The 27,365-nt window shown below is 39.1% G+C and overlaps 1 protein-coding gene across 3 annotated transcripts; it reads left to right on the top strand.

The window, feature by feature from the left end:
- Positions 1-1,515: 1,515 nt before the first annotated feature.
- vbp1 (von Hippel-Lindau binding protein 1) lies at positions 1,516-26,678 on the top strand. 3 transcript variants are annotated; one of them, XR_009513538.1, is made up of 7 exons: positions 1,516-1,647; positions 5,732-5,856; positions 7,802-7,868; positions 10,261-10,359; positions 11,292-11,430; positions 15,187-15,793; positions 22,718-26,678. XR_009513538.1 is itself a non-coding variant. In XM_059977010.1 (6 exons), exons 1-6 carry the CDS (start codon positions 1,567-1,569, stop codon positions 15,255-15,257), a joined length of 582 nt encoding a protein of 193 aa, XP_059832993.1. In that variant the 5' UTR covers positions 1,516-1,566; the 3' UTR covers positions 15,258-26,678. The 3 variants fall into 3 exon arrangements, 1 of the variants encoding a protein (XP_059832993.1); XR_009513537.1 differs by having other exon boundaries at positions 15,187-22,613; XM_059977010.1 differs by having other exon boundaries at positions 15,187-26,678.
- Positions 26,679-27,365: the final 687 nt, after the last annotated feature.

The raw sequence follows: 27,365 nt of genomic DNA, 5'->3' as shown, positions 1-27,365 counted from the left end.
ATTTTGGTGTAACCCTGCTCAACAACAAATCAACACCACCATTTAATAGTAACAAGCAACAAAGCCTCTGGAGCAAAATCCCTGTTGTAGTATTAGAATATTACAGGCAGATATTTCAAATGTGAAACCTACCTTTTCCCTGCTTTTGGGAGAGATGAGCGTGTCCGGCACCTCGCAAACGCTGTTACCATAAGGAAAGAAAACAAACTCATTCGGGCTAATCCGTCATAGGGAAATAAGCTGAAGTGTTTTCCCGAAAGGTGGATTGTGTCAACTAACTGACGCAATAGATACGACCTTCACAATGCAACAAATCCAGGAAAAAGAAACAGCATCAGCCATGAAGTGGCATTTTTAACTTTACAAATTCTTTGACTACAAGGGATTTGGTGGTTCTTAAATTCACCGCTACCCTCATCTACTTAAAGATGGGACGTGACGATGAACAAACACAGATTCACCGTGCTGATGCAGAGGAAGAAAAGAGTGGAACTGCACAAATACTCTTCGCTGCAACATACCACTGTTATCCGACAGACTTCCTGCTGGAGTGGGATCCAGCTACAGAACGATGGGGAAACACTTCAATCTATTTTGTTCCCAATCCAGAATCATTGAGATATGGTCTGCAAATGGCATCTGTTAACGTGCACACTTTCGAGTGACTTACTGCTTCACCAAAGTGAATAAGAGGATGTGCATTTACACTAAAAATCTGGAGGTCGATTGTCAACTTCCAGAATGCTTTTTATTTGCTGTGAGAATTGATAAGGACTAGTTGATCAGAGCTCGAGAGCAGTAAGAAAGAAGAAGGGTGGTTAGATAGGGTAAGGAACCTTGGACGAGAAGCGGGATTATGAATTTAGTCATAAAGCATATCTAAGGATAAGGATGGTAAATATATACAGGGATGTTGTGGCATATTAAGGTAACAAGAAAGAGCTCTGAGGGGATTAGGAATCCCAAAAGGGTAGTTATCTCAACCTCAGGAGCTACCCAGTGAGAACTGGCTTTGTGTACACACAAAATGTTATGTAGTTTTAAATTCATTTAGCGAATGATAAGAAATCCCACTCTTCACAATTTTTAAAATCTTTTCTGAGGTTGATTGCTTTTTTGTATGCAGTCTTATGTCAACTGTTTACTATTTCCAATCACTTTGCAGTTTTGGCCCACTATTGAGCTTCTTTTTAAGTTCAAAAATAAGCTTTATTCATAATAAAATAAACTATATACGAAAATACAGTGCAAAAACATTTCACCGACGTGACATTTGGTCAATCCATTCAGGGGTAAAAACTTTTTTTGAGACCATAGCACCGTTGCCTCCAGAGTGATACACTATTGCATGGCGTTGTCTTTACGTATTTTTACGCGTTGGGTGAATTGGAAATAAAGGGTGGTTCTGCGTTACTTGCACGCTGTTTGAAAAGAGGAACAGTACTTTTATGATTGACAGGGGCGCCTCGACTTTAGGATTGAACCAATAGGCTAGAAGCATGGGCGGCCCCTGCGTGCACGAGCAGCCTGAGTTGCGTCACTCAAAGTACGTCAGTGTGCCCCAAGATGGCGACTACCAGTGGGAGCGGCGATAGCAACGCGGCTTCGAGCCGTAAACACCTCGGCATTCCTCAGGCTATATTTGTGGTAAGGCCCCCGAGGGTCGCGATCAGGGTGGGGCCATCTTGTAGCCATCGCAACCTTGGAGTGCGTGTCCGAGGCACGGCTTGAGCGAGCGAGATTCTGTCCCCATGGAGATTGGCGTTAGTGAGGCACCCCTCGCCCTGCCGGTGTTGGACGTTCATCTGGTGCCTTTAACCGCAATATTGCCTTCCACTGGATTATGCCCAAGTCATACAGCCATTGGGCCTCAACAGAGTAGCAGGTCCCAGATTTTATTTCTGAACTGACCAGCTCCACGCCTCAGTTCCGGTGATCTTGGGAGGGATGAATTTAGCAGACTTTTTATAATTGCGGTTCACTATCCAGTAACTCTTGGTGAGTGTATGTGGACAATAGACAAGGGCAAGGCAGTGCATTTTGCGTTTAAATATTCTGCACACATATTGGGACTCTGGGAGAGGCATCGAAAGATTTCTGATGTCACTAGAGCATCATATTAATGTCAGAGTCTGCAACTTCCCAGAGAAAGGAATTAATTTGGGATCACTATATCTCTATTACACTTAAAGAATGGTGGGAATGCAGTGGAGGGGAACGATATACAAATGCAGCTTGCTTGAAAGATGAGAATCATTATAGAAATAACACATAGGTTAGTGTTTGCACTTTTTAAAGAAACAAATGTGGTGATAATAGGGGAGGGGAAGAAATTCACAAGGATATATAGATTGCTATTTAATGTTTTTTCTTGAATATTTTTTACGTACCATTTTTCAGCATCCCTCAGTTTGTGATTGATTAGCTTCTATACAAATACTGCTTTCTGCATAGAAAGTATGCTGAGTTGGTCCACATACAAAAACTTGATAAAAAAAGAGAGAAAAATACAGATTACTGGCCAACACCTTGTTTGAAAAGATTGACTTTGGGCACATTGAAAGGTCAAGTCAAGTGTAACAGAAACTGAGTTCTGTTAGAGATGGAGATGGGGATTAACAAAATGGCAGAGAGAGAATCAGATATATACTAATAAATTAATAGGAGAGGTACAGAGAGTGAGAATTGTGATTATGGAGAGATTTGAAGGTGAGAAGTTTTGTGTGTTAGTTGCAATGACTTAACAAAAACAATCATAGGATTGAATATGGATGGAAATGAGAATCTTTTGAGAAATGGAGTGAGACTGGAATGAAGGTGAGCAATGTATTGGATGGCCTATGTCAGTGGAAGTAAAAGAAGGCAAGGGATGTGATGCCAACAATGACTGAGTGAAATTTGGAGCATGAACAGATTAACTTGGTCAATTTTTTGTCAGTGGTAATGTGCAGCTGGGTTTTATCAGAACTTAGTGCTTGTAATGGAATCGAGGGAAGTGATAGGAAAATAGTCGAGAATGTCAGCAAATGTGTGTCAGTCCTGTTGTTAAACTGTCTCAAAAAGCCTTCTGATGGATTGGTGCATGGGTGATGGATGGTCCTGCATTTCTAGGACAATTGCTCAATGTAATACAGTTTTATAAAATATGTGACTCGCCTCAAGTAATGTTATAAAAGATTTATTTAAAATGTGCTTTAAAATCTTGCATTGCTCAATAACTTTAATTCGCATTATCAAAAGTATTATTTCAAGAGATGCATGGAGTCTAAGCCAGTAGTTTTAGTGCTGAATTGCCCATGCAATTCTATGTAATTTTATTGATCTTCACTTTCTGTGCAACTTTTTCTGATTTATTTACCACATTGGCTGTCTAAATGTAGTTTGTCTTTTTTTTCCATAATGGTTCTGAAAAATACAAAAAATATATGATATGCTGTTAAGTCGATTTACCTATTTTGGGAGAGTCTAGAAGACTTAGTGTTTGAAATAGATGTTTTATTCAGCCAACACGAGGAAATCCGCAGACGCTGGAAGTCCAAGCAACACCCACAAAATGCTGGTGGAATGCAGCAGGCCAGGCAGCATCTATAGGGAGAAGTACACTCGACGTTTCAGGTCACGACCCTTCGTCAGGACTAACAGAAAAAAGAGATAGTGAGAAATTTGAGAGGGAGAGGGGGAGACCTGAAATGGTAGGACAAGACAGGAGGAGGAGGGATGAAGCTAAGAGCTGGGAAGTTGATTGGCAAAAAGGATACAAGTCTAGAGAAGGAGGTGTATCATAGGACGGAAGGCCTTGGAAGAAAAAAAGGGGAAGGGCAGCACTAGAGGAAGTTGGAGAACAGGCAAAGAGTTATTGTGAGAGGGAAGGAGAGAAAAATATATATTAATATAAAATAAAAATAAATAAATAACTAGGGTGGGACTAAGAAGGGGAGGAGGGGTATTAACGGAAGTTAGAGAAATCAGTGTTCATGCTGTCACATTGGAGGCTACCCAGATGGAATATAAGGTGTTGTTCCTCCAACCTGAGTGTAGCTTCATCTTGACAGTAGAGGAGGCCATGGATTGACATATCGGAATGGGAATGGGACGTGGAATTAAAATGTGTGGTCACTGGGAGATAATAATCCTATAGATGCTGCCTGGCCTGCTGCGTTTCACCAGCATTTTGTGTGTTGCTTTTATACAGCCAATTGTTTTATAATTACTTTAACAGCCATTGATTTTTGTTGAGAAATTAAGTGTCCTTCTGAATTGATAAGCTGTAATTCTAAAAATTTGTCGGTTACTCTTCTGCTGCTTATCTCTGTACTGTATGTAGTATTATATTTCTTAAAAAGTGCAGGAACTGAGTGTATGTAGCCTTCATTAAATACATTTGTTACTTAAATGACCAGTCTTCTGACTAATTTGCTGTGAATTATTCAGTTATAGATACCAACTAACAGTATATTGGAGACTAACAATTTTAGGCTATGTCCACACTGGACCGGATAATTTTGATAACGCCGGTTTCGCATAAAAACGACAGGCGTCCACACCAAGCGTTTTTGAAAATACCTCTGTCCACATTAAAACAGGTATTTGGGTGAATCTCCTCCTACTGGGCATGCGCAGGACACATCTACAGAAAACAAGCAACATGTTTGGTGTCGAATCTTGCTGTGAAAGTGCGCATTTGTGCAATTACAGACTAGAAAAACTTAAAAGGGAATTGCCAAACAACAGACAGCTGTTGGCTCTTGCGCAGGAGGACTTAAAAAAAAACAAATACTGGAGCGTATGGAGGCAACTGACAGGGAGTTCACAGACAGTATGGCCCAGCTGACGACGAACATTGAAAAACTGACTAACTGTATTGCATTAATATATTCCCTTGTTAAATGTATAAAACTTGTCTGCATCAGTGTTATCTTGTATTTCCATACATGGTTGCATTAGGCTGTTACACATCTATTGTCAGAGAAGTACTTATATAAATAGGTAAACCACCTTCATACAAGCAAGGACAGAAAACAGGGCAAAGTGAGTATGCTTATTTATTCAGTAAGATATGGGTCAAAGATTTGGTGAGTACATTTTTAACTCTTCTGGCTTCAGTCTCATTGCCGTCTGTTCTGAAATTGTTAGGTTGTTCCGGCACATCATGACAGCATTTCTCGAAATCTCTGGTTACCCTGTCCACACTGCTCCAGCCAATCGGTGTTTTCAAATTTACACACTCTGGAGGGCGTTTTAGAAAAGCTCTGTTTTCGGGGGAGGAAAATGCCATTTCAGTGTGGACAGAGGGTCAAATGAAGAGAAAAAACTTTGGTTACGGATTTATCCGGTCTAGTGTCGACGTAGTCTTAGTTTTGTGTCAGTGTCTTAATCTATGCACAAGGTTAGACAGTGTTGGCCATCAAGTTATTAAATCATAGAAAAGTGATCGCACTTGTCCAAACCTTGTCTTTGCCCTCTTCACTTCCAGTAAGTTGTTGGACAGCTCAGATTATGAGTTGATATCTTGTAGATGCTGTCCATTGTGCTGTGATCTCAACTGTAGTTATTTCACCTCTGTCAGATCCAATTTGAAACAAATGTCAAAATTAAGTTTTCTTGACTGCATAACTCAATCACTCATATTTGATTCTTTCCCCTTTGCTTAATGGTATATAATTGATCTTCATTTTTTAAAAATTCATTTAGATCTGCATTTTTTAAAATTCCCTAATCTTTTGTCTTCCAGGAAGATGTTATTGCATTTATGAAACAACCTGGAAATGAGACAGCAGACCTTGTGTTGAGGAGGTTAGATGAACAGTACCAAAAATACAAATTCATGGAACTAAATCTATCGCAAAAGAAGAGAAGGTGAGAGATCAAATAGTCAGGTAGCAGAAGTATCCAGCTGGAAAATTGATTTATTATTGTCACATGTACTGAGGTACACTGAAGAACTTGTCTTGCACGTAGTTTATACAGGTCAAATCATTATAATAGTGCACTGAGATTGTACAAGGTAAAACAATAAAAGCAAGGAGTGCGAGCTGCTTTTTCAATTAGATTTTGTTCTTCAAGAGTTGCCCCACAGAAATGCTGCCCCAATTTACTGTAATCCACTAAAGGTAAGATAGTTTATACACATTGAGTTTACGTCTGTATATAAAGTGACTCCGACAGGAAATGATAAAGTAGTGGTACTTATTAGTAATTCTTAGAGACACAGAATTTAGATTAAAAAACAGAACAATTATAATAGAAGTAATGAATGAATCTGCAGAGAGCAGCTTGCAATGAGATGCCACACTCGGGTTCCTTTTGTTAGAACAGATTACTAATATATATAGCATTTTTTAAATGAGTAATTTATCATGAGGAAAAGCACCCAAATGGCTCTGGAGCTCTTTATGGAGATATTTCTCAGAGATTAGACTTCTATCAGAACACCTAACATGCAAGAAATTCAAGAATTAAAATAGTTCTATTAGAAGGGGTACAAAAATGTTTTGAACTATTTTTTCAATTGCATTCTGAAATTTCACCTGATTTCCCTTAAACACAAAAATCAGCTCTGTTTCTGGAGAATATTTACTTCTAGTATATTTTTTCCTGCTATTTTTAGTTCTGTCTCTTTGTATTTCTGTTGAAAATGAATAATTTTATTCATTACACTTTTAATGGGCAACTTACTCTTCCGTTTTATTCTCTTTAAAGATAAAAACATAATCTGATTAAATTACTTGTAAAATATAGTATCCAATAGCAAGTAAATAACATAAAACAGACCTTTACTGATATTCCCAGAGTCAAAAGAATATGCTGCCTTTGTGTATTTGGACACAGTGTAAATGTGCAGCTGATATTCTTGAACTATTGAGGTACAACTAACTAGTAGAAAAATTAAGTTATCATTGTTGTCTAGAAAATAAGTACTTACAATCCAATTGAAATGTTCAAATGATGAATCTGTTAGATCAGTGAAAAATCAGTGCCACTTTTTTTATTCAGTTACGAATTTCCAAAAAAATGCTATAATATGGGCAAGCCATCAGAATCCTATCATAGTTTTATTGGTAGTCATACTAGTATCTGGCAGCTCTAGCAATCAAGGTCAGAAGGAAGGAGATGTAAAGCACTCCTTCCCTTTGCTAGTCTGCAGGTCACCCACAGGCAGGTGTAGCATCTGCTTAGGCCACAGATCAGGTTCACTTGAAGCCATAGGAGCAAGTGGTAGATAGTCGTAAGAGTAGCTGGTGCACATCATAAGCCCTGATTATACAATCACTGATGCCAGGCAAGTATGTGTTTCTCAATAGACCCAGGAGATTGTGCAGATGCTGGAAATTTTGAGCAATGCACAGAGAATAGTGGAGGAACTCAGCAAGTCAAGCAGCATCTATGGAGGGTAATAAACTGTTGACATTTCATGCTAAGACCCTTCAGGATTAGAAAGGAAGGCAGCAGAAACCCAAATAAATTGTTGATGTTTTGGTCTTGGCCTGAAACATCAACTGTTTATTAGCCTCCATAGCCTTGCTGAGTTCCTCCAGCATTTTGAATGTGTTTCTACATTTTTGGCATTAGTAAATACTGAATGTTGTTTGTGGAAGGCTTATGGGGCACATAATGTAGGGTATTTGGTGTGCATGATGCCAGCCTTTCTTGGTGTAAATACTTGGGTTGTGTGCAGATCTAGTTTAATACTTAAGCTGGAGATCTTATACTCCTCAGGTTTTATATGGCAAGTTGAATGTTTCTATAACAGTAATTGCAGTTTATCAGCCAGAGGATGATAACTTGCTTTTCTCTTTCCTAGGCTAAAAAGTCAAATTCCAGAAATTAAACAGACATTAGAAATCTTAAAACACATGCAGAAGAAAAAGGTAAAACTCATCAAAGCTTCACATAAAACTAGCCAATTGGCAGATTTTTTTTTTGTTCATTGCTCTTGGACATTTGTTCTGTGTTTTGCAGACATAGTTAATCGTAGGCATTCAGCATGGAAACAGGCACATCGGAACTCCAAATTCACGCTATCTGTACTGCGCTTTCTTTCCACACCTTCCTGTTTGCACACCCCATATTCCATTACTCATGTACACAATAAGGGCTATTTACAATGGCCATATAAGCTGTTGACCTGCATATCTTTGGAAGGTGGGAGGAAATCCAAACAGGAAATGTGCAAACTCTGATCACAGGTCACGATCAAGACTGAACCTGAGTTACAAAAGCTGGAAAGCAGTAATTCTACTTGCTGTACTATAGCATTAGCCAGATAAGTAATTAAGTTTCCAAGCATAGAGAATTTTTAGAAATGCTATTTTACTGATTTTACCCACATCAGAAGTTCCCTGGACTGACAGAAGTAAAAAAAAACACGCATTTAAATTTTATTTAATTTGACGTGCTAGAATGATCCACGCCATTCCAAGGATCTCTTGGATCCAACACAATGAGTCAAATGTTTGGACCACAAAATGAAACATTTACAGAAATACCTATGCTAAGATAAAATAAAACTAGTTATTATCTCATCATTCTCCTAAGATTCTGTATTTTATTTATTTCTAATCTACTTTAAAATTGCAAGAAAGTAAATGTCCCCTGGTTGATACGATTACTTTTCACAGAAATGTTCATCTAGCCATCTGAAAGATAAAAAAAGATCTTTGCCACTTTCCTATGGCAAAATATTCCTTGACTACAAACACTTCTGCTTAAATATCCCTTTCATTTTGTTTCTGATAGCCTTTAAGAAGAATTTTTTCTAAATTAAACACATTTTCAAGTTTAAATCATTATAGAGTGAAGCAAAAAAAGTGAACACTAAGCAAGCAGTTTCACCCTGATTTCAATTGAATACAAAGCAAAATACCAAGGATGCTAGAATTTTGAAATTAGAATAGAACATACTGGAAATCTTCAACAAGTTGTGCAACTTTATTGAAGCAGGAATATATAAATGTTTTAGGCTCATGACCTTACATCAAACTGAAGTTTTAACTCTAGTTTCTCTCCACAAAGCTAACCTGTTGAGTAATACCAGTATTTTCTATTTTTAGTTCATTAATTGTTTTCATTCCTCAATGAACTTCATACTACTAATATATTCTTATCACTAATTTTTAAAGCAACACTAACAGATTACATTCAATACAACCAGTTGCCGATTACATTTTGACTGTTTAACCCAGCCACCCCCAACCTTCATCCCCACCGCCCTCTCCACCCCTCTCTCTCCCCCCATCTCTCTCCCTTCCTCTCTCTCCCCACTCACCCCTCTCCCCTCCACCAACCAACTGTAGTGCATACAGAGACAGAGCATTCCTATTTTAACAGAAGATCTTTTAAGTTAGATATCAAATTTGTGCACATTAAGATTGTGTTTGGTTGTGCATCATTTACTCTTGCTGATGATAAGTCCAGATAAGAAATGTCCATAAAGCTCTGAAGCCAGTGAGAAATTGAAATATCATGAGGAGGTTTCCAACGGTGGACTACAATCTTCTTAGCTGCAGTCAGGTCTACCAGCCAGATTTTGCGTGTTTTTTTTCTGTACGGGAAAGGTGGGAGTCATCATTTAGAAGACGTACAGCAGGGTCCATTGGTAATTATATCCCCGTTAGTTCTGTAAGAGTATTGATAACCTTTCCCCACAAACCAGAAACCCCTGGACTTTCCCATACAGCATGTATAAAAGAGCCAACAGTTCCATGGGGGCAAAATGAGCAATGTGGGTCAAGAACCAGTCCTATTTGATGAATAATTCTCGGTGTTAGATCTGCTCTATGACAAAATTTTAAGTGTACATACCGATGGTTTGGGTTTTCTGATGCACCGGCAACATTATTCCAAATTGCATCCCAGTCTAAGTCTTGTCCCAGTTCAGATATGTCCCTATCCCAGGCATTCTTTCCTGATGTGGGCATATATTTCTGGGAGTTTAATTTATTATAGATATATGACACTATCTGTCTTGGAGCACTCTGTATCCGACTTAAAATGGGATGGTCCTTGAAATCTGACCCCCAGGGAACCCCGTAGGCTTTACAAGCTGATCTTACTCTAAAGTAGAAGAAAAGAGAGTGTTTATCAATATTATATCGAGATATACTCCTAATATATTTTATCTACTTTCATAATATTCAGTGTCAAACTAGATTGCTGAAGCCATGTTCTAGATTTCTGTGAGTAGTACAGATATTGAGGAGAGAGAAAGTATTTGCTTGATTTGATAGTGAGCTTACCTTCTGCTTTTTCTTTATTTTAAAGGATTCCACAGATCCAATGGAGACTATGTTTCTCCTGGCGGACAATTTGTATGCTAAAGCATCTGTCCCTCCTACGGATAAAGTGTGCTTATGGTTGGGGGTAAGTTCAGGGTCATAGATTTTCTTCCTGTGTTTATTTTTCTGCTTCATATGAGAAGAATGACAATGTAGATAAAATCTTCAGGTTCAAGCACTTTCAATACAGGTCCCAAAGCAAGCTGTTCTGTATACAAAATCAAAATGCCGCAAACACTGAATCGTTGAAATTAGAGAAGTAAATGCGACAAATAGCAGGTGGGAAATGACCCACAGGTCAATGACCCAAAACCAGAAAGCTTGAGAATGAATCCTATTACATCTCTAACAATGGCTGGCTTTTGCTTTTTCACATTACGTGAAATTGGATCCAATCTATAGCCAGGTAGAATTTAACTATATATTTAACAGGTAACTTAATATTATTGTAACTACTGAAAAGGAGAGTAAATGTTTCTTTTATCATATTAATGAGGTTTTCTCAGCTCACTAATTGACTTGTATTTTAATAGCGGGGGTTACAACATCTTCATTTGAGCAATGTACACTATATAAAGTTAATGATTCAGTATATTGATTAAAGAGAGTTGTGATGTTCAAGTGCCAGGCAACCTCATGAGTGTCTGTTGCTTTCTCTTTTAATGCTGAATAACTTAGGTGAAAATCAAGGCCAGACATGTAGGTATCATCTAAGTGAGTAAAAGAGAAGATATAATAGATCATGGAACAATAGTTTAATATTCATTTCTCTTGAGGTCAGCAAAGCATTAAATTGTAGAACAAGGAGCAAACAGATAGGGATTCAGGAAATTGTTGTAGAGGAAGGCACAGTGAACAATATGTATTCAGAGCTTCATTACTGGTGATGCTGCTATTAGTTTTATCTTTGCGCTTTCATTAAAACATTGTTGACAAGACTATTTAAAATCAAAAGTAGAAAGAGATGGGTGGGAACCAATGGAAAATTGGTTAAGAAAGGTTTCTGTCTTGCTGCAGGCTAACGTAATGCTTGAATATGATATTGATGAAGCTCGAGCATTACTTGAGAAGAATCTAACAACTGCAACTCGTAATCTAGAAGGGCTAGAAGAAGATCTGGATTTTCTTCGTGATCAGTTCACTACCACAGAAGTCAGTATCCTTTTGACCAAGTTGACACTGAGCAATGAGAAAATTTAATGCTTTAAAATGTTTTGTTCAGATTTCTGTTGACACTTATTGTTTATCTTGTAAAGGTCAGAAACTAGCCTAAATCAGCCTAGAATGGATGCAGACTTCCAACTGGCAATAGTAGGTGCAGAGCGATTCTCTTTATATTTACCATTTATTTTTTTCCTTTTATTTTCTCAAGAAGCAAAATAGTACTTGGCCCTACTATGCTGCTCCCTCAAGTAGGATATTTGAAATGTTTCTATCCGAACAGTAATAATTTCATAGGCCAGGAAATTGATAGTTATGTATTCTGATATTAAATGCTGATTTTGTTATTTAATGCAGCAGCAACTGAAGTTGCTAAATACTACTTTGCTGCAATTAGTCAACAACTTCATTTTTTTGTACTACATAGGTCTGTAAATTACAGATGGGAAATTGGTAAGAATTCGTGCTCATCAAGTACTTTCTGTGTTGCTACCAAAGATTCAAGGTTGTTTAATGTCATTTCCAGTGCATAAGGGTAAGGGAGAATAAAATAATCTGATAACAGCACAAAAAAAAACCACAATACGATACCACAATGTTAAAAAAAAAATCACAGTATATATACAAACCCCATTTCCAGAAAAGTTGGGATATTTTCCAAAACGCAATAAAAGCAAAAATCTGTGATATGTTAATTCACATGAACCTTTATTTAACCGACAAAAGTACAAAGAAAAGATTTTCATAGTTTTACTGCCCAACTTAATTCTATTTTGTAAATATACACAAATTTAGAATTTGATGGCTGCAACACACTCAACAAAAGTTGGGACAGAGGCATGTTTACCACTGTGTTACATCACCTTCCCTTTTAATAACACTTTTTAATCGTTTTGGAACTGTGGATACTAATTGTAGTAGATTTGCAATTGGAAATTTTGTCCATTCTTGCTTGATATAAGACTTCAGCTGCTCAACAGTCCGTGGTCTCCGTTGTCTGATTCTCCTCTTCATGATGCGCCATACATTTTCAATAGGAGGTAGATCTGGACTGGCAGCAGGCCAGTCAAGCACATGCACTCTGTGTCTACAAAGCCACGCTGTTGTAGCCCATGCAGAATGTGGTCTGGCATTGTCCTGCTGAAATAAGCATGGACAACCCAGGAAGAGACGCCACCTTAATGGCAACGTATGCCTCTCTAAAATCCTAATATACGCCTCAGAGTCAATGGTACCTTCACATACATGCAACTCACCCATGCCGTGGGCACTGATGCACCCCCATACCATCACAGATGCTGGCTTTTGCTCCTTTCACTGATAACAATCAGGATGGTTGTTTTCATCTTTGGCACGGAGAACTCGACGCCTGTTTTTTCCAAAAACTAGCTGAGATGTGGACTCATCTGACCACAGCACATGGTTCCGCAGTCTTTCGGTCCATCTGAGATGAGCTCGGGCCCAGAGAACTCGCCAGCATTTCTACATAGAGTTGATGTATGGCTTCCTCCTTGCGTAATCCAGTTTCAAGTTGCATTTCCGGATGCAGCGACGGACTGTGTTAAGTGATAATGGTTTTCTGAAGTACTCCTTAGCCCAGGTGGCTATAATTGTCACAGTAGCATGACGGTTAGATCACGCGCATTCAACAGTGGTTTCCGACCTTGCCCTTTATGCACTGAGATGTCTCTGAATTCTCTGAATCTTTTCACAATATTTTGTACTGTAGATCTTGAAAGACCTAAATTCTCTGCAACCTTGCATTGGGAAATGTTCCTTTTGAACTGACTAACAATTCTCTCTCAAATTTTGGCACAAAGGGGTGAGCCATGACCCATCCTTGCTTGCAAAGACTGAGCCTTTGATGGACGCTACTTTTATATCCAGTCATGATACCTCACCTGCTACCAATTAGCCTGCTTAATGTGGAGTCTTCCAAACTGGTGTTACCTGAATATTCTCTGCACTTTTCAATCTTATTTTAACTCTGTCCCAACTTTTGTTGCGTGTGTTGCAGCCATCAAATTCTAAATTTGTGTATATTTACAAAATACAATTAAGTTGGTCAGTAAAACTATGAAAATCTTTTCTTTGTCCTTTTGTCAGTTAAATAAGGGTTCACGTGAATTAACATATCGCAGATCTTTGCTTTTATTGCATTTTGGAAAATATCTCAACTTTTCTAGAAATGGGGTTTATAAATACATAAGATAGCTTACATAGTATGTCCATGGAGTGAAGTTAGGTGCGCAGGAGTGTCTGTACGTAAAATGGCTGACAGAAGGTTTTAAAGTAGTGGTGATGGGGGGCATGGAAGACTGAGTTATTGGGTGGAGGTGTTGCCTTACTGTTTTGGAACAGTAAGGTGTTCCAAAGCCTTAGTGCTTTGGAAAAGTAACTGTTTTTGAGTCTGGTGGTCATGGTGTGGATGCTACATCGGCCTCCTCTCTGATGGGAGTAGGACAAACGATCCATGAGCAGTTTGGGTAGATTCCTTCATGATCTTTCTGCCCATTTTCTGGTACCTTTCTGGGTATATATATATGTATCTATCTTTGAAGGTGGTTAGGCTGGTGCTAGTGATGCACTGGGCAGTTTTGACAGCCTTTTGTAGAGCCTTCTTGTCCATTGCAATGTAGCGTTTGTACCATGCAGTGACGCAGTTTGTTAGGATGCTCTCATGTGTATTTGCAGTACGACATGAGTGTAGATGTGCATAATCCATTTCTCTTCTCTCTTCAGCGTTGGTAAGCTCTCCTGATTGTGCAGAATATGTTAGCCATACTCTGATAACCATGCCATGAGGGCAGGAAGGCAAGGTACCTTGTCATCAATTTAATTGGAGTAAAATGGGGTGATGGAATAAAAGATGGGTCTTTTGAATAGGGTGATCTAAGAGACAGCATAAGGAAGATAAGAAGTAATTACATAAAATGAGCCAGGAGTTTCTCTCATTCTGTCAAACGGTTATAGAGTAGCAGAAGGGAAATTGTTGTAGAATATAGAGAGAACGATAAGACATGATGTTTTTCAGCCAAGTGCAGTGGATGCCAAATTGGTCATGTGCAAATTTGTATCTGCACCCATTAGTTAGAAGGAGCTTGGATAGAGATAGCTCTAGTTGGCAGAAGATGCCATGGTTTTGCTGGAGGCATAAAATGCCATTTGTGCCTTCATTTTGCACATGGCTGGGGCAACACTTTCAAGCCTCAAACCCAGTTTACTAGTTGCAATAGATTTGGAAGTTTATCTTACATATATCTCCTTGCAAGTTTTTATCAGTGATGAGATGTGATAGGATCTATTGTCTGATTAATTTTACTGCACTCAGGCAAAGGAGGGTTCAATGTAGTGGCTTCATCATCCACATCCTGTTGGAATCACATATCAAGAAGAGACCAACTAAGCACCTTCTGAAACATATCCATTGCATAATTTAGGAATAAACATTGATAGACTAGACTAGATAGTTGGACACTCAAGAGGATAACTTGTGTACTTGCACTTATGTTTCATGATCAATTTTCATGATGTCTTATTTCAATTTAAATTCATAATATATCATGCAGCACTCAATCCATTACTTTGCCGTACTCACCATCAAGGTCAAGCATGGATCTATTGAAACCAGTTAGAGAGCTCTTTTTATAATGTACTGTTTTACTGTTAACAGGAAAACTGGTATGTAGGAGTTTTTGGCATTGCACCCACTGTAATGCATCTGATTTGTCCTTAATTGATTGAATTTTAGATATGGCAAGAGTGTATAACTGGGACGTTAAAAGGAGAAGTTCTGAAGCAGCATCAAAAAGCAGTGCATAGCTCGCCAAAGCACATTTTTACACACTTTAACAACCAAACTCATCTTTGTTTTCTTAAAAAAAAATCCACCAATTTGGCAATACTTGCGTTTGGAAAGCTGCAGTTATTTTACTCTGAAAAATGCAGAAAAATTGAATGTTACATCTAGGAGCAGATGAAAGACTAAAGCTACAGACACGTAGACACACTGATATATTGCATGATTTTATGGCATTTGTGGTTATGGAAAAGATTGTCACAGAGTACAGGTTCAAGATGTATTGTTGCCAGTTTTCACTGCAAGCCACATTTGCAGCTGTCCTGCAGCCCAGTCAAACAGGCACATTAGACACCTTGTGTATCCATGCAACAAGTTCTTGCTGTGATACAATACCTGTAAAGATTTTGTATGGTTCTATCATGAGATGTTAATAAACTGCTGAACAGAACAAAGTAAGTACTCCTGTAGTATTTAACTTTTTCCTTTGCAAATTTTGTACTTGAGGTGAAGTCCATCACAGCTGGGGATGAGCACCATTTTTCATTTCAGCTGCTTGGTGAGTGGATTAAATATTCTCCGGTCATATTGGCATAGGTTAGGTAGTGAGGAAAATCACATTTCTGAACTTAAGACAACTCAAGATTTATATGATTTTCTCTTGTGGTCTGTCTTTAAGATGAGCAGATCATGCACGTATTTGTTCTATCCTCTTACACCCTTGTGCCTTCCAGTTTCACCAACTGTAGATTGATCATTATAGAGTAGACAAAGACACTCTTTGACCAATTAAATTGGCACCAACTTGTATTAAAGACCAACTCGACAAGTTCAACATTCTACCTCTTTTCCTCAAATCTCTAGTGTATGTCCAATTTCTTTTGAAAGCTGACAGCTCACTTTGTCATCTTCAAAGTTCTGTGAACAAATTCCTCTGCAAGTTTTTTGTTTTAAAATTTGTACCACTAAGCATTTTCTATCCTTTTCCCTTATAAAATTATCGGCTCTCACTTTTGTGTGCAGAATTTCATGTTTATTTTTCTACATCAAATTTAGAATTTAAAATTCTAGTCTACACCTCTATATCCAAGTTATTGCCATATTTCAAAACTAGACAAAATTGAACGGGGAAATTCTTGCATGACCTATTCCAATTTGAAAAGCAGCCATTTACAATAACTGCTTTTTAATCTGCTCTCCATTTTCCTCCTAAGGTGTTCAATGTTACTGGCATGTTCAATATTTGATTCAAATGCCTTTTGAAAATCAATAACAAGATCAACTCCACTAGCCACATCATTCTTACTCTCATCCCAAAAAAGTTAAGTAAAATCAATCTTCCCCTAAAAGTTGTTGTTAGCTCTCCTTCATAGCTCCACAATTGTCTGAGTAATTTCTCTTGAACATTACTTTCTGTACCCTCTCCATCAGTGACGAAAAGCTGATTTACTCTTCAAGATTTGAATTGAGTTACAGATTTTTAAAAATCGCGTGATTATTTTTCTTGCTAATCTGCGTATGAGCTTATTCTGTGTAGCCAGTGTACACTTTGGACAAGCTGACTGAGAGCACATGCCTGTTTGTATCCTTGAAATTGCAATTCTGTCTCTTGTACTGGATGGGTAAATCAATCAGGTTGCAGACACAATACATGTCAAAATCTTACTCTGGTACAGGACTTGAAATATCCCAAGATACAAAAGTGTAAGAGATTTCAAAGGTAACAACTTATGTATCCATTCCAAAGTTTGGATATTATGAGTGAACCTTCAGTTACTACACCATTGCACTCTGAACTTCTGAAATTCTTGGTATCAGGACCTTTGTGCAAAATTTGGCTTGACTTTTGATCATCCGACCTAACTTCTGCTAAGTTACATTCAGATGGTTAGTTCATTAGTTTTGCATTAAAAGTGCATTTTAAAGCCTCTACATTTATGTATTTGTATTATCACCCTTTTTCTTCCATGTTAACCATAGCCTTAATATTTTTAATGTGCCTTCAAGAAAACAGGTTGGATCATAAGTTGTGTTTTGAAATGTGGGAGAGAAGAACTTTGGATGGATTTCTGTTTTGTTGCTCCAAGGGCCATTTCTGTTCATTCTTCATTTTGATTGTTCTGATTTTATGGTTTGACTTCCAGATTCTGAGATCTGTTCTGATTACCTAATGTACCTGGCATCTGTTTTTAAGCGTACCTTAATCCACTCTGAAATTGATGGCTGTTGAAGTGGTTGGTACTGTATGAGATATAAAGCTTTTCTTACACAGCAGTACCTCCATACTGTAGAATACTTGAAAGGATGTACAAGCAAGAATTACAGCAGAATAGTGGTATTATTGGTTACATCATCCTGTGCTGTGTATACAGTAACTACTTTTCTCCAGTGGCGTAATGTGAACAGAGTGTGCACCCCCTTTCCAAATGTAAACTTATGCAATAAAAGTAAGAGAAATTGCCAAATAGCTTGTCATAGAGAAATGTTGGTGTCTAGAGTTAAACAAAAGAGAATGGGCAATATTGTGCCTCATCTCCCAGGCATCCCTTCATATTTTTTCTCTCAATAGAAAATTTCCAAAGGTTTGAATGATAATGGACCAAAACACAAAATGGTTTAAGAAATAGGAGTAGGATTTCACTGTTCTACCTTTTTTCTTATCATGACTGACCTTCAGTGCCAGTATAGATGCTTTTGACACAAAATTAATCCATGTGCCAAAAAAAATCCATAAAAAGATAGTTTGATTCCTTAATGTTGTTATCTCCCTGCTCTCATCTAAATTAAGTTCTGATTTTGCTTGGCCTGATTCTAGAAAGTCAGAATTAAATTGGTGCATCTACTCGCAATCTTACCATAGAACATTACAGCACAGAAACAGGCCCTTTGGCCCTTCTTGGCTGTGCCGAACCATTTTTCTGCCTAGTCCCACTGACCTGCATCTGGACCATATCCCTCCATACACCTCTCATCCATGTATCTGTCCAAGCTTTTCTTAAATGTTAAAAGTGAGCCCGCATTTACCACTTCCATCTGGCAGCTCATGCCACACTCCCACCACTCTCTGTGAAGAAGCCCCCCCCAAATGTCCCCTTTAAACTTTTCCCCCTTCACCCTTAACCTATGTCCTTTCTTTTTCCTCCCTTAGCCTCAGTGGGAAAAGCCTGCTTGCATTCACTCTATGTATATCCATCATAATTTTATGTACTATCAAATCTCCCCTCATTCTTCTACGCTCCAGGGAATAAAGTCCTAACCTATTCAACCTTTATCTGTAACTCAGTTTCTCAAGTCCCGGCAACATCCTTGTAAACCTTCTCTGCACTCTTTCAACCTTATTAATATCCTTCCTGTACTTAGCTGACCAAAACTGCACACAATACTCCAAATTCAGCCTCACTGGTGTCTTATACAACCTCACCATAACATTCCAACTCTTATACTTTGATTTATAAAGGCCAATGTACCAAAAGCTCTTTACGACCCTATCTACCTGTGACACCACTTTTAGAGAATTATGTATCTGTATTCCCAGATTCCTCTGTTCTACTGCACTCCTCGGTGTCCTACCATTTACCTTGTATATTCTGCCTTGGTTTGTCCTTCAAAAGTGCAATACCTCACACATCTGTATTAAACTCCATCTGCCATTTTTCAGCCAATTTTTCCAGCTGGTCCAGATCCCTCTGCAAGCTTTGAAAACCTTTATCACATTATCATCCAGATCATTGAGAAAGATGACAAATAACAATGTACCGAGCACTGATCCCTGTGGCACACCACTGGTCACAGGCCTCCACTCAGAGAAGTAATCCTCCACTACCACTCTCTGGCTTCTCCCATTGAGCCAATGTCTAATCCAATTTACTACCTCTCCATGACTCTACCTAATAAGTCCCTGTCTATCCAAATACTTGCAGATCCTATCTCTTAGTATTCCTTCCAATAATTTACCTACTACTGATGTCAAACTTACCGGCCTATAATTTCCTGGATTACTTTAGAGCTTTTTTTAAACAACAGAACAACATGAGCTATCCTCCAATCCTCCGGCACCTTACCTGTGGATACCGACATTTTAAATATATCTGCCAGGGCTCCCATAATTTCAACACGAGTCTCCTTCAAGGTCCGAGAGAATACCCTGTCAGGTCCTGGGGATTTATCTACTCTGATTTGCCTCAAAACAGCAAGCACCTCCTCCTCTTCAATCTGTATAGGTTCCATGAGTTCACTACTTGTTTGTCTTATTTCCATAGACTCCAAGCCAGATTCCTTAGTAAATACAGATGCAAAAAACACATTTAAGATCTCCCCCATTTCTTTTGGTTCCATACATAGCCGTCTTCAAGAGGACCAATTTTAACCCTTACTATCCTTTTGCTCTTAATATACCTGTAGAAGCTCTTAGGATTATCCTTCACCCTGACTGCCAAAGCAACCTCATGTCTTCTTTTAGCCTAAATTAAAATCATAGCTTATATAGAACATAGAACATTAGAGCACAGAAACAGGCCTTTTAGCCCTTCTTGGCTGTGCCGAATCATTTTTCTGCGTAGTCCCACTGACCTGCACCTGGCCCATATCCCTCCATACACCTCTCATCCATGTAGCTGTCCAAGTTTTTCTTAAATGTTAAAAGTGAGCCCGCATTTACCATTTCATTTGGCAGCTCATTCCACCACTCTCTGTGAAGAAGCCCCCCCCCAAATATCCCCTTTAAACTTTTCCCCCTTAACCCATGTCCTCTGGTTTTTTCTTCCCTTGCCTCAGTGGAAAAAGCCTGCTTGCATTCACTCTATCTATACCCATCATAATTTTATATACCTCTATCCAATCTCCCCTCATTCTCCTACGCTCCAGGGAATAAGGTCCTAACCTATTCAACCTTTCTCGTAACTCTGTTTCTCAAGTCCCGGCAACATCCTTGTAAACCACTCTTTCAACCTTATTAATATCTTTCCTTTAATTCTGTGCCCAAAATTGCACACAATACTCCAAATTCAGCCTCACCAAGGCCTTGTACAACCTCACCGTAACATTCCAACTCTTATACTCAATACTTTGATTTATTCCTAGATCACTCTGTTCTACTGCACTCCTCAGTGCCCTACCATTTACCTTGTATGTTCTACCTTGGTTTTTCCTTCCACAGTGCAGTACCTCACACTTGTCTGTATTAAATTCCATCTGTCATTTTTCAGCCCATTTTTCCAACTGGTTCAGATCCCTCTGCAAGCTTTGAAAACCTTCCTCTACACCTCCAATCTTTGTATCAGCAAATTTGCTGATCCAGTTTACCACATTATCATCCAGATCATTGATATAGATGACAAATAACAATGGACACAGCACTGATCCTTGTGGCACACCACCAGTCACAGGCCTCCACTCAGAGAAGCAATCCTCCATTGCCATTGAACCAATGTGTCTAATCCAATTTACTACAACACCATGTATACCTCGGGACTAATCTCCCATGCGGGACTCTGTCAAAGGCCTTACTGAAGTCCATGTAGACAATATCCACTGCCTTCCCTTCATCCACTTTCCTTATAACCTCCTCGAAAAACTCTAATAGAGTTGTTAAACATGAGCTACCACGCACAAAACCGTGTTGACTCTCCCTAATAAGTCTCTGTCTATCTAAATACTTGTAGATCCTATCTCTTAGTACTCCTTCCAATAATTTAACTACTACCGACGTCAAACTTACCGGCCTGTAATTTCCTGGATTACTTTTATCCTCCAATCCTCTGGCACTTCACCCATAGATACCGATATTTTAAATATATCTTCCGGGGCCCCTGCAATTTCAACACTAATCTTCAAGATCTGAGGGAATACCCTGTCAGGTCCTGGGGATTTATCTACTCTGATTTGCCTCAAGATAGGAAGCACCTCCTCCTCTTCAATCTGTATAGGTTCCATGACCTCACTACTTGTTTGCCTTATTTCCATTGACTCCATGCCAGTTTCCTTAGTAAATATAGATGCAAAAAAAACATTTAAGATCTCCCCTATTTCTTTTGGTTCCATACATAGCCGACCACTCTGATCTTCAAGAGGATCAATTTTATCCCTTACTATCCTTTTGCTATTAATATACCTGTAGAAGCTCTTTGGATAATCCTTCACCTTGACTGCTCATGCTTAGCTACCTCATGTCTTCTTTTAGCCCTCCTGATTTCTTAAGTATTTTTTTGCACTTTTTATACTCCTCAAGTACCTTAATTGCTCACTGTTTCCTATACATGTCATACATCTCTCTCTTGTTTATCAGAGTTGCAATATCCCTCGAGAACCAAGGTTCCTTGTTCTTATTCACTTTGCCTTTAATCCTGACAGGAACATACAAACTCTGCACTCTCAAAATTTCTCCTTTGAAGGCCTCCCACTTACCAACGACATCCTTGCCAGAGAACAACCTGTCCCAATCCACGCTTTTTAGATTCTTTCTCATTTCTTCAAATTTGACCTTTTTCCAGTTTAGAACCTCAACCCAAGGACCAGATCTATCTTTATCCATGATCAAGTTGAAACTAATGGTGTTATGATCACTGGAACCAAAGTGTTCCCCTACACACACTTCCGTCGCTTGCCCTAACTCGTTTCCTAATAGGAGATCTAATATTGCATCCTCTCTAGTCAGTACCTCTATATATTGATCTAGAAAACTATCTTTTTAAAAATTGCATAGTTTCTATGTTCTATGACAATTAGGAATCTTAAACTAATAAATTAAATATTGAATTAAAACTTATCTCAGAACTGGTAGCAACAAAACCTTGTGGATTGTTGTAAAATCTATATGGTTCACTGCTGTCTTTGGGAAAGGGAATTTGTCAGCGTTAACCAGTCTGACCTATGTGTTAACTTCAAATTCACCAATGCAGTTGACTCCTGCCTCTTCATTTCAGACCAAGTAAACACCAACATATACAGACATGTCCATATGCATGATCAATTTACAGTTTGGGGGCAAAAAACATCACAAGATATTATTTACATTTCAGAAATATTTTGGAGGACTAATCCATGATATCTGTCTGCCCCTCCCCCCTCCCCCCCCCCCCCCAAAAGAATGTTACTTGTATTCCAGTTTAAGAGATGACTGATGTGAGTAGGTTACGAAACACCATAGAACCTCGGAAGGTGTTAATGACAGCACAGCACTGTGATTTGCACCTGCCTTAAATGAAGGAACAAGGTGAATTTTCATTGAAAACTGGAATTTGCATGCTGCTCCTATTTAATTTGCTTTTCACCGAACAACTTAGAAAGAACAGTCAGTGATGTTAATAGATGGTGGCAATGGAGTTTTGTATTTTCTAATGAAGAGGAAGGAAAATCACTTTGGATTATCTGCATTGGAGAAGGTAGAAGTAAATTTTAGTAATAGAAGGTAATTGTTCCAGGTATTTAAAATATCTTTATATTTCAAAGCCTTAAACACTTACTTGCAGTTTGCTTATTTTTACAGTTTAAGGAGCTGTATGTGACATCATTTGAAATTTTGGAACTATTCAGAAAAGTGATTATTTAAACCAGTGGGATTTCAATGAGGCTAGTGTGAAGAAATCTCTGCCTAACTACCATCAGCACATCACCTGCAGCACCAGAGGACCCAAGATACACACCTCTGCTACACTACCATCAGGAATGCCTGCTGTTCCATCTCTCAATTGTTTTTCAGGAAATCTCACCATCTGGCTGTTCTCCTACCTGCATTTAGGCACAGACCAGTGGTCACAGGAGGCGGAAGAGTAGCTGAGAGACTTTCAAATCTGTGGACTAGGCCCTGTTCAAGGACTCCTTCAGAGGACCTAAATAAATATGCCATGGCTGTCACGAACTTTGGCACACATGGATCAATAAGGCTGTTGTTCATTCAACAAGAGAAGGAGCACATAAAACTTGTTCAAACATTTGAGCAATGACTGTTTTAAAGTTATTGAATAATACAGCACTGAAAAACACTTCAGCTCAACTTGTACCTGCCAACCAAGATGTCCATCTGAGGCAGCCCATTTGGCACATATCCCTCTATATCCATATGCAAGTTGAATCCATATCCAAGTGTCTCTTAAACCTGAGAAACATTGAATATTAAGTTATCACATCTGAACTCCATCTCCACCACAGCAACAGCAACTTTCATTGATCGAACACTATCAGTGTTGAAGGATGTTTTCAATCTACCTTATCTGATTTAGTGTGAACTAAATAAAAGAGCTAGGTTTAAGCCAGCAAGCTGGAGCGGTTCAAGGAGGAAAGCTCTTGGACAGTTGCAGCATGACATCTAGTTTTAAGTAAAAATTAGGATGTTACAACAGACTGGAATTGGAGCAGTACTAGATCTTGGAAGTGTGGAGCTGGTTATAAAGATGGGCAGAGGGAATGGGGAAACAATATCATGATGTGTTTTGAGAAGAGAATCAAGATTTTGTAAGAGTTAATGAAGGTCACGGAGCATAGCACTGTTGACGAAATTGGATTTTGTACCAATTAAGGTACAAGCAGAAGAATTTGGGGATGAAACAGAACTTACAGAGGATGATACTTTGGCCTGGAACCCTTTGCAGTTGTTGAGACAGTAAAAGTGCTGTATGTTCAAGCACTCTGAAAACAAATGAGGTGAGATGGATGAAAGGTGGCACTAGTGATGCTGCAGATATATTAACAAAAGCTTATTTTGGGATCTAATAATGTATCGAAGTTGGAAGCAATCTGAATTGAATTGAATTAACTTTATTACTTACATCTTTCATATACATGAGGAGTAAAAATCTTTACATCTCCGTCTGTGCAATTTATGGTAATTCATTATAAATATTATTTACAACAGGATAGTCAATATCACATTGAAATATAGTTGCATCAGCATGAAAAAATCAGACTGATGGCCGAGTGGAAGAAGCTGTCCCAGAGCCTGTTGTCCTGGCTTTTATGCTGTGGTACCGTTTCCTGGATGGTAGCAGCTGGAACAGTTTGTGGTTGGGGTGACTTGGGACCCCAATGATCCTTCAGGCTGTTTTTACAAACCTGTCTTTGTAAATGTCCTGAATCATAGGAAGTTCACGTCTACAGATGCGCTGGGCTGTCCGCACCACTCTCTGCAGAGTCCTGCGACTGAGGGAGGTGTACAGTTCCCATACCAGGCAGTGATGCAGCCAGTCAGGATACTCTCAATTGTGCCCCTATAGAAAGTTTGTGGGTTTTGGGGGCCCATACCAAACTTCTTCAACCATCTGAGGTGAAAGAGGCACTGTTGTGCCTTTTTCACCATACAGCTAGTATGTACAGGCCACGTGAGATTCTTGGTGATGTTTATGCTGAGGAACTTAAAGCTGTTCACCTTCACAACCCCAGATCCACTGATGTCAATAGGGGTTAGCCTGTCTCCATTCCTCCTGTAGTCCACAACCAGCTCCTTTGTTTGTGCAACATTGAGGGAGAGTTTGTTTTCTTGACACCACTGTGTCTGGGTGATGACTTCTTCTCTGTCAGCTGCCTCATTATTATTTGAGATTAGACCAATCAGTGTAATGTCAGCAAATTCAATTAGCAGATTGGAGCTGTGGGTGGCAACACAGTGATGGGTATACAGAGAGTAAAGGAGGAGGCTTAGTACACAGTCCTGAGGGGCTCCTGTGTTGAGGGGTAGAGGTGAGGGAACCCATTCTTACCACCTGCCAGTGATCTGACAGGAAATCCAGGATTAGCTAGACAAGCTGGGGTGAAAGCCGAGATCTCTGAGCTTCTTGTCAAACGTGGAGGGAATTATGGCGTTGAATGCATTTTCACATAAGCACCTTTCTTCTCCAGGTATGTAAGGACGATGTGTAGAGCAGTGGCTATTGTGTCATCTGTCGATCGGTTGAGTTGGTAGGCAAATTGTAGGGGGTCCAGTGTGGGTGATAGCGTGCTGCAGATGTAGTCCTTGACCAGCCTCTCAAAGCATTTGTTTATTTTTGAAGTGAGTGCGACAGGACACCAGTTGTTCCAGACATGTTACCTTGGTCTTTTTAGGTACTGGAACAATAGTGGATGCTTTGAAGCAGGAGGATACTCTACACTGGGAGGGGGAGAGATTGGTTGAGCTTCAAACAACTGAGAGAGAGTAAAGGAGTTGGTGGTAGTCACTGAAGACTATTTTGGTCTTCACAGCATCTAGTTATTTTTGCTCATCCAACACATGGATGATATTGTTCACTGATATCTTTAACATCTCACCTCAGCAGTCTGCAGGCATCAATTATAATGGTGGCTAAGAAGAGCGTAGTAACCTGCCACAAAGACTATTGACCTGTAGTTATCACATCCACTGTGATGAAGTGCTTTGAAAGGTTGGTGATTAAACATATCAACTGCCTGTGGAGCATCTTGGATCTGCTTCAGTTTGCCTTCAGTCCACAGCAGATGCCATTTCATTGGCTCTTCACTCAACCCTGGAATATCTGGACAATAAAGATACATAAATCAGGGTGCTCTTTATTGAGTACAGCTCGGCATTTAACTCATCCGCTCAAAACTAATCAATAGTCTCCAAAATCTAGGACTCATTACCACCTTGTGCAACTCATTCCTTGATTTTCTCGTCAGCAGACCCCAGTCAGTTTGCAATAACAGCTCCTCTCCTCAGATACGGTGAAGATTGAAAATCTGGCTGTGGCGCCACAACTTCTCACTCAATGGCAGCAAGCCCACAAATGGATTATTGACTTCAGGAGGACAAAACCAGAAGTCTGTGAGCAATCTTCATCGGGGGAATCAAAGATGGGGAGGGTTAGCAACTTTAAATTCCTCGGTGTTATCATTTCAGAGGACCTGTCCTGGGACCAGTATGTAAGTGCCACAAAGCTCTAACACCTCTATTTTCTTAGAAGTTTCTGAATATTTGGCATGCCATTTAAAACTTGACAAAACTTCTATAGATATGTAATGGAGAGTATATTGACTGGTTGCATCATGTCCTGGTATGCAAACTCAAATGTCTTTGAAAATAAAATCCTACAGAATATTGTGGATACAGCCCAGTTCATCACAGATAAAACTCTCCCCACCATTGAGCACACCCACGTGGAACGCTGTTGCAGGAAAGGAGTATCCATCATCAAAGACCCTCACTGTCCAGGCTATGCTCTCCTCGCTGCTGTCAGGTACAGGAGCCTTAGGTTCCACATTCCCAGGTTCAGGAACAGTTATTACCCTCTCAACCATCAGGCTCTTGAACCAAAGGGGATAACTTCACTCACCCAATCACTGAACTGGTCTCACAATCTATGGACTCACTTCTAAAGACTTAATTTTCTCGATATTTATTGCTTATTTATTGTTATTGTTCCTTTGCATTTACTGTGAATGCCCACAAGAAAATGAATTTCATGGTTGTATATGGTGACACAATGTAGTTTGAAAATAAATTTCCTTTGAACTTGGAACATGGTGTCATGAGGGTGACATATTGGACAGGAGGATATCCATGAGAACTACTGCCTGTTGCATTGTCTCTCACTTCACTCATACCTTCTAAATAATTTTCATATTACTGTTTTTTATCATGACATCATATTCCAGTTTGGTTTCAAATTTGATTTCATCTCTACTTTTTCCCTTTTCATTTGACCCTTCTTTATCCCTGTCCTGCTGTCCTGTATGCCAGCTTCTTACATTGCAGTCATTCTGGCCACGGCCTTTTAACTTGCTGTATATGTAGTTATTTTCTTAACAGTTCATGTGTGTCACCTTAATATTTTAATATCTATTCCTTATGCTGTCATAGTTTCTCAAATGTTTCCCTCCTTTGGTTATCTACTTCATCTGTGCTGTCACTGAGCCAAGTAGCATTCTGAGAGCACGGTATGTATTTCCAAAATACCAACACTCCTTTCTCATCAGTTATCTTTCCTGATTGATCTTGAATAATTATGTCATAATTTTCATTCTATTGATATACCTTCATCGATCAGAGTTGGGACGTCATGTTACATCTGTGCAAGACCTCCATAAGGCCACGTATTATTCTGATCGCCTGGGTATAGAAAGGATATCATGAAGCTGGAAAAGGCGCAGGAATGATTTACAAGAGGTCTCGAGTTACAAGGGAAAACTGGTTAGAGTTTCATAGA

Source organism: Hypanus sabinus, chromosome 8 (assembly GCF_030144855.1).
Source record: "Hypanus sabinus isolate sHypSab1 chromosome 8, sHypSab1.hap1, whole genome shotgun sequence".
Taxonomy (NCBI): Eukaryota; Metazoa; Chordata; class Chondrichthyes; order Myliobatiformes; family Dasyatidae; genus Hypanus; species Hypanus sabinus.
Note: the sequence above shows the minus strand (reverse complement) of the source record. Positions and strands in the feature narration are given on the sequence as shown.

Coding starts and splice junctions, on each gene's coding strand:
- vbp1 (XM_059977010.1), top strand. CDS start 1,567: ATGGCGACTACCAGTGGGAGCGGCGATAGCAACGCGGCTTCGAGCCGT. Junction 5,857..7,801: donor CTATCGCAAAAGAAGAGAAG/GTGAGAGATCAA, acceptor TCTCTTTCCTAG/GCTAAAAAGTCAAATTCCAG. Junction 11,431..15,186: donor GTTCACTACCACAGAAGTCA/GTATCCTTTTGA, acceptor ATTGAATTTTAG/ATATGGCAAGAGTGTATAAC.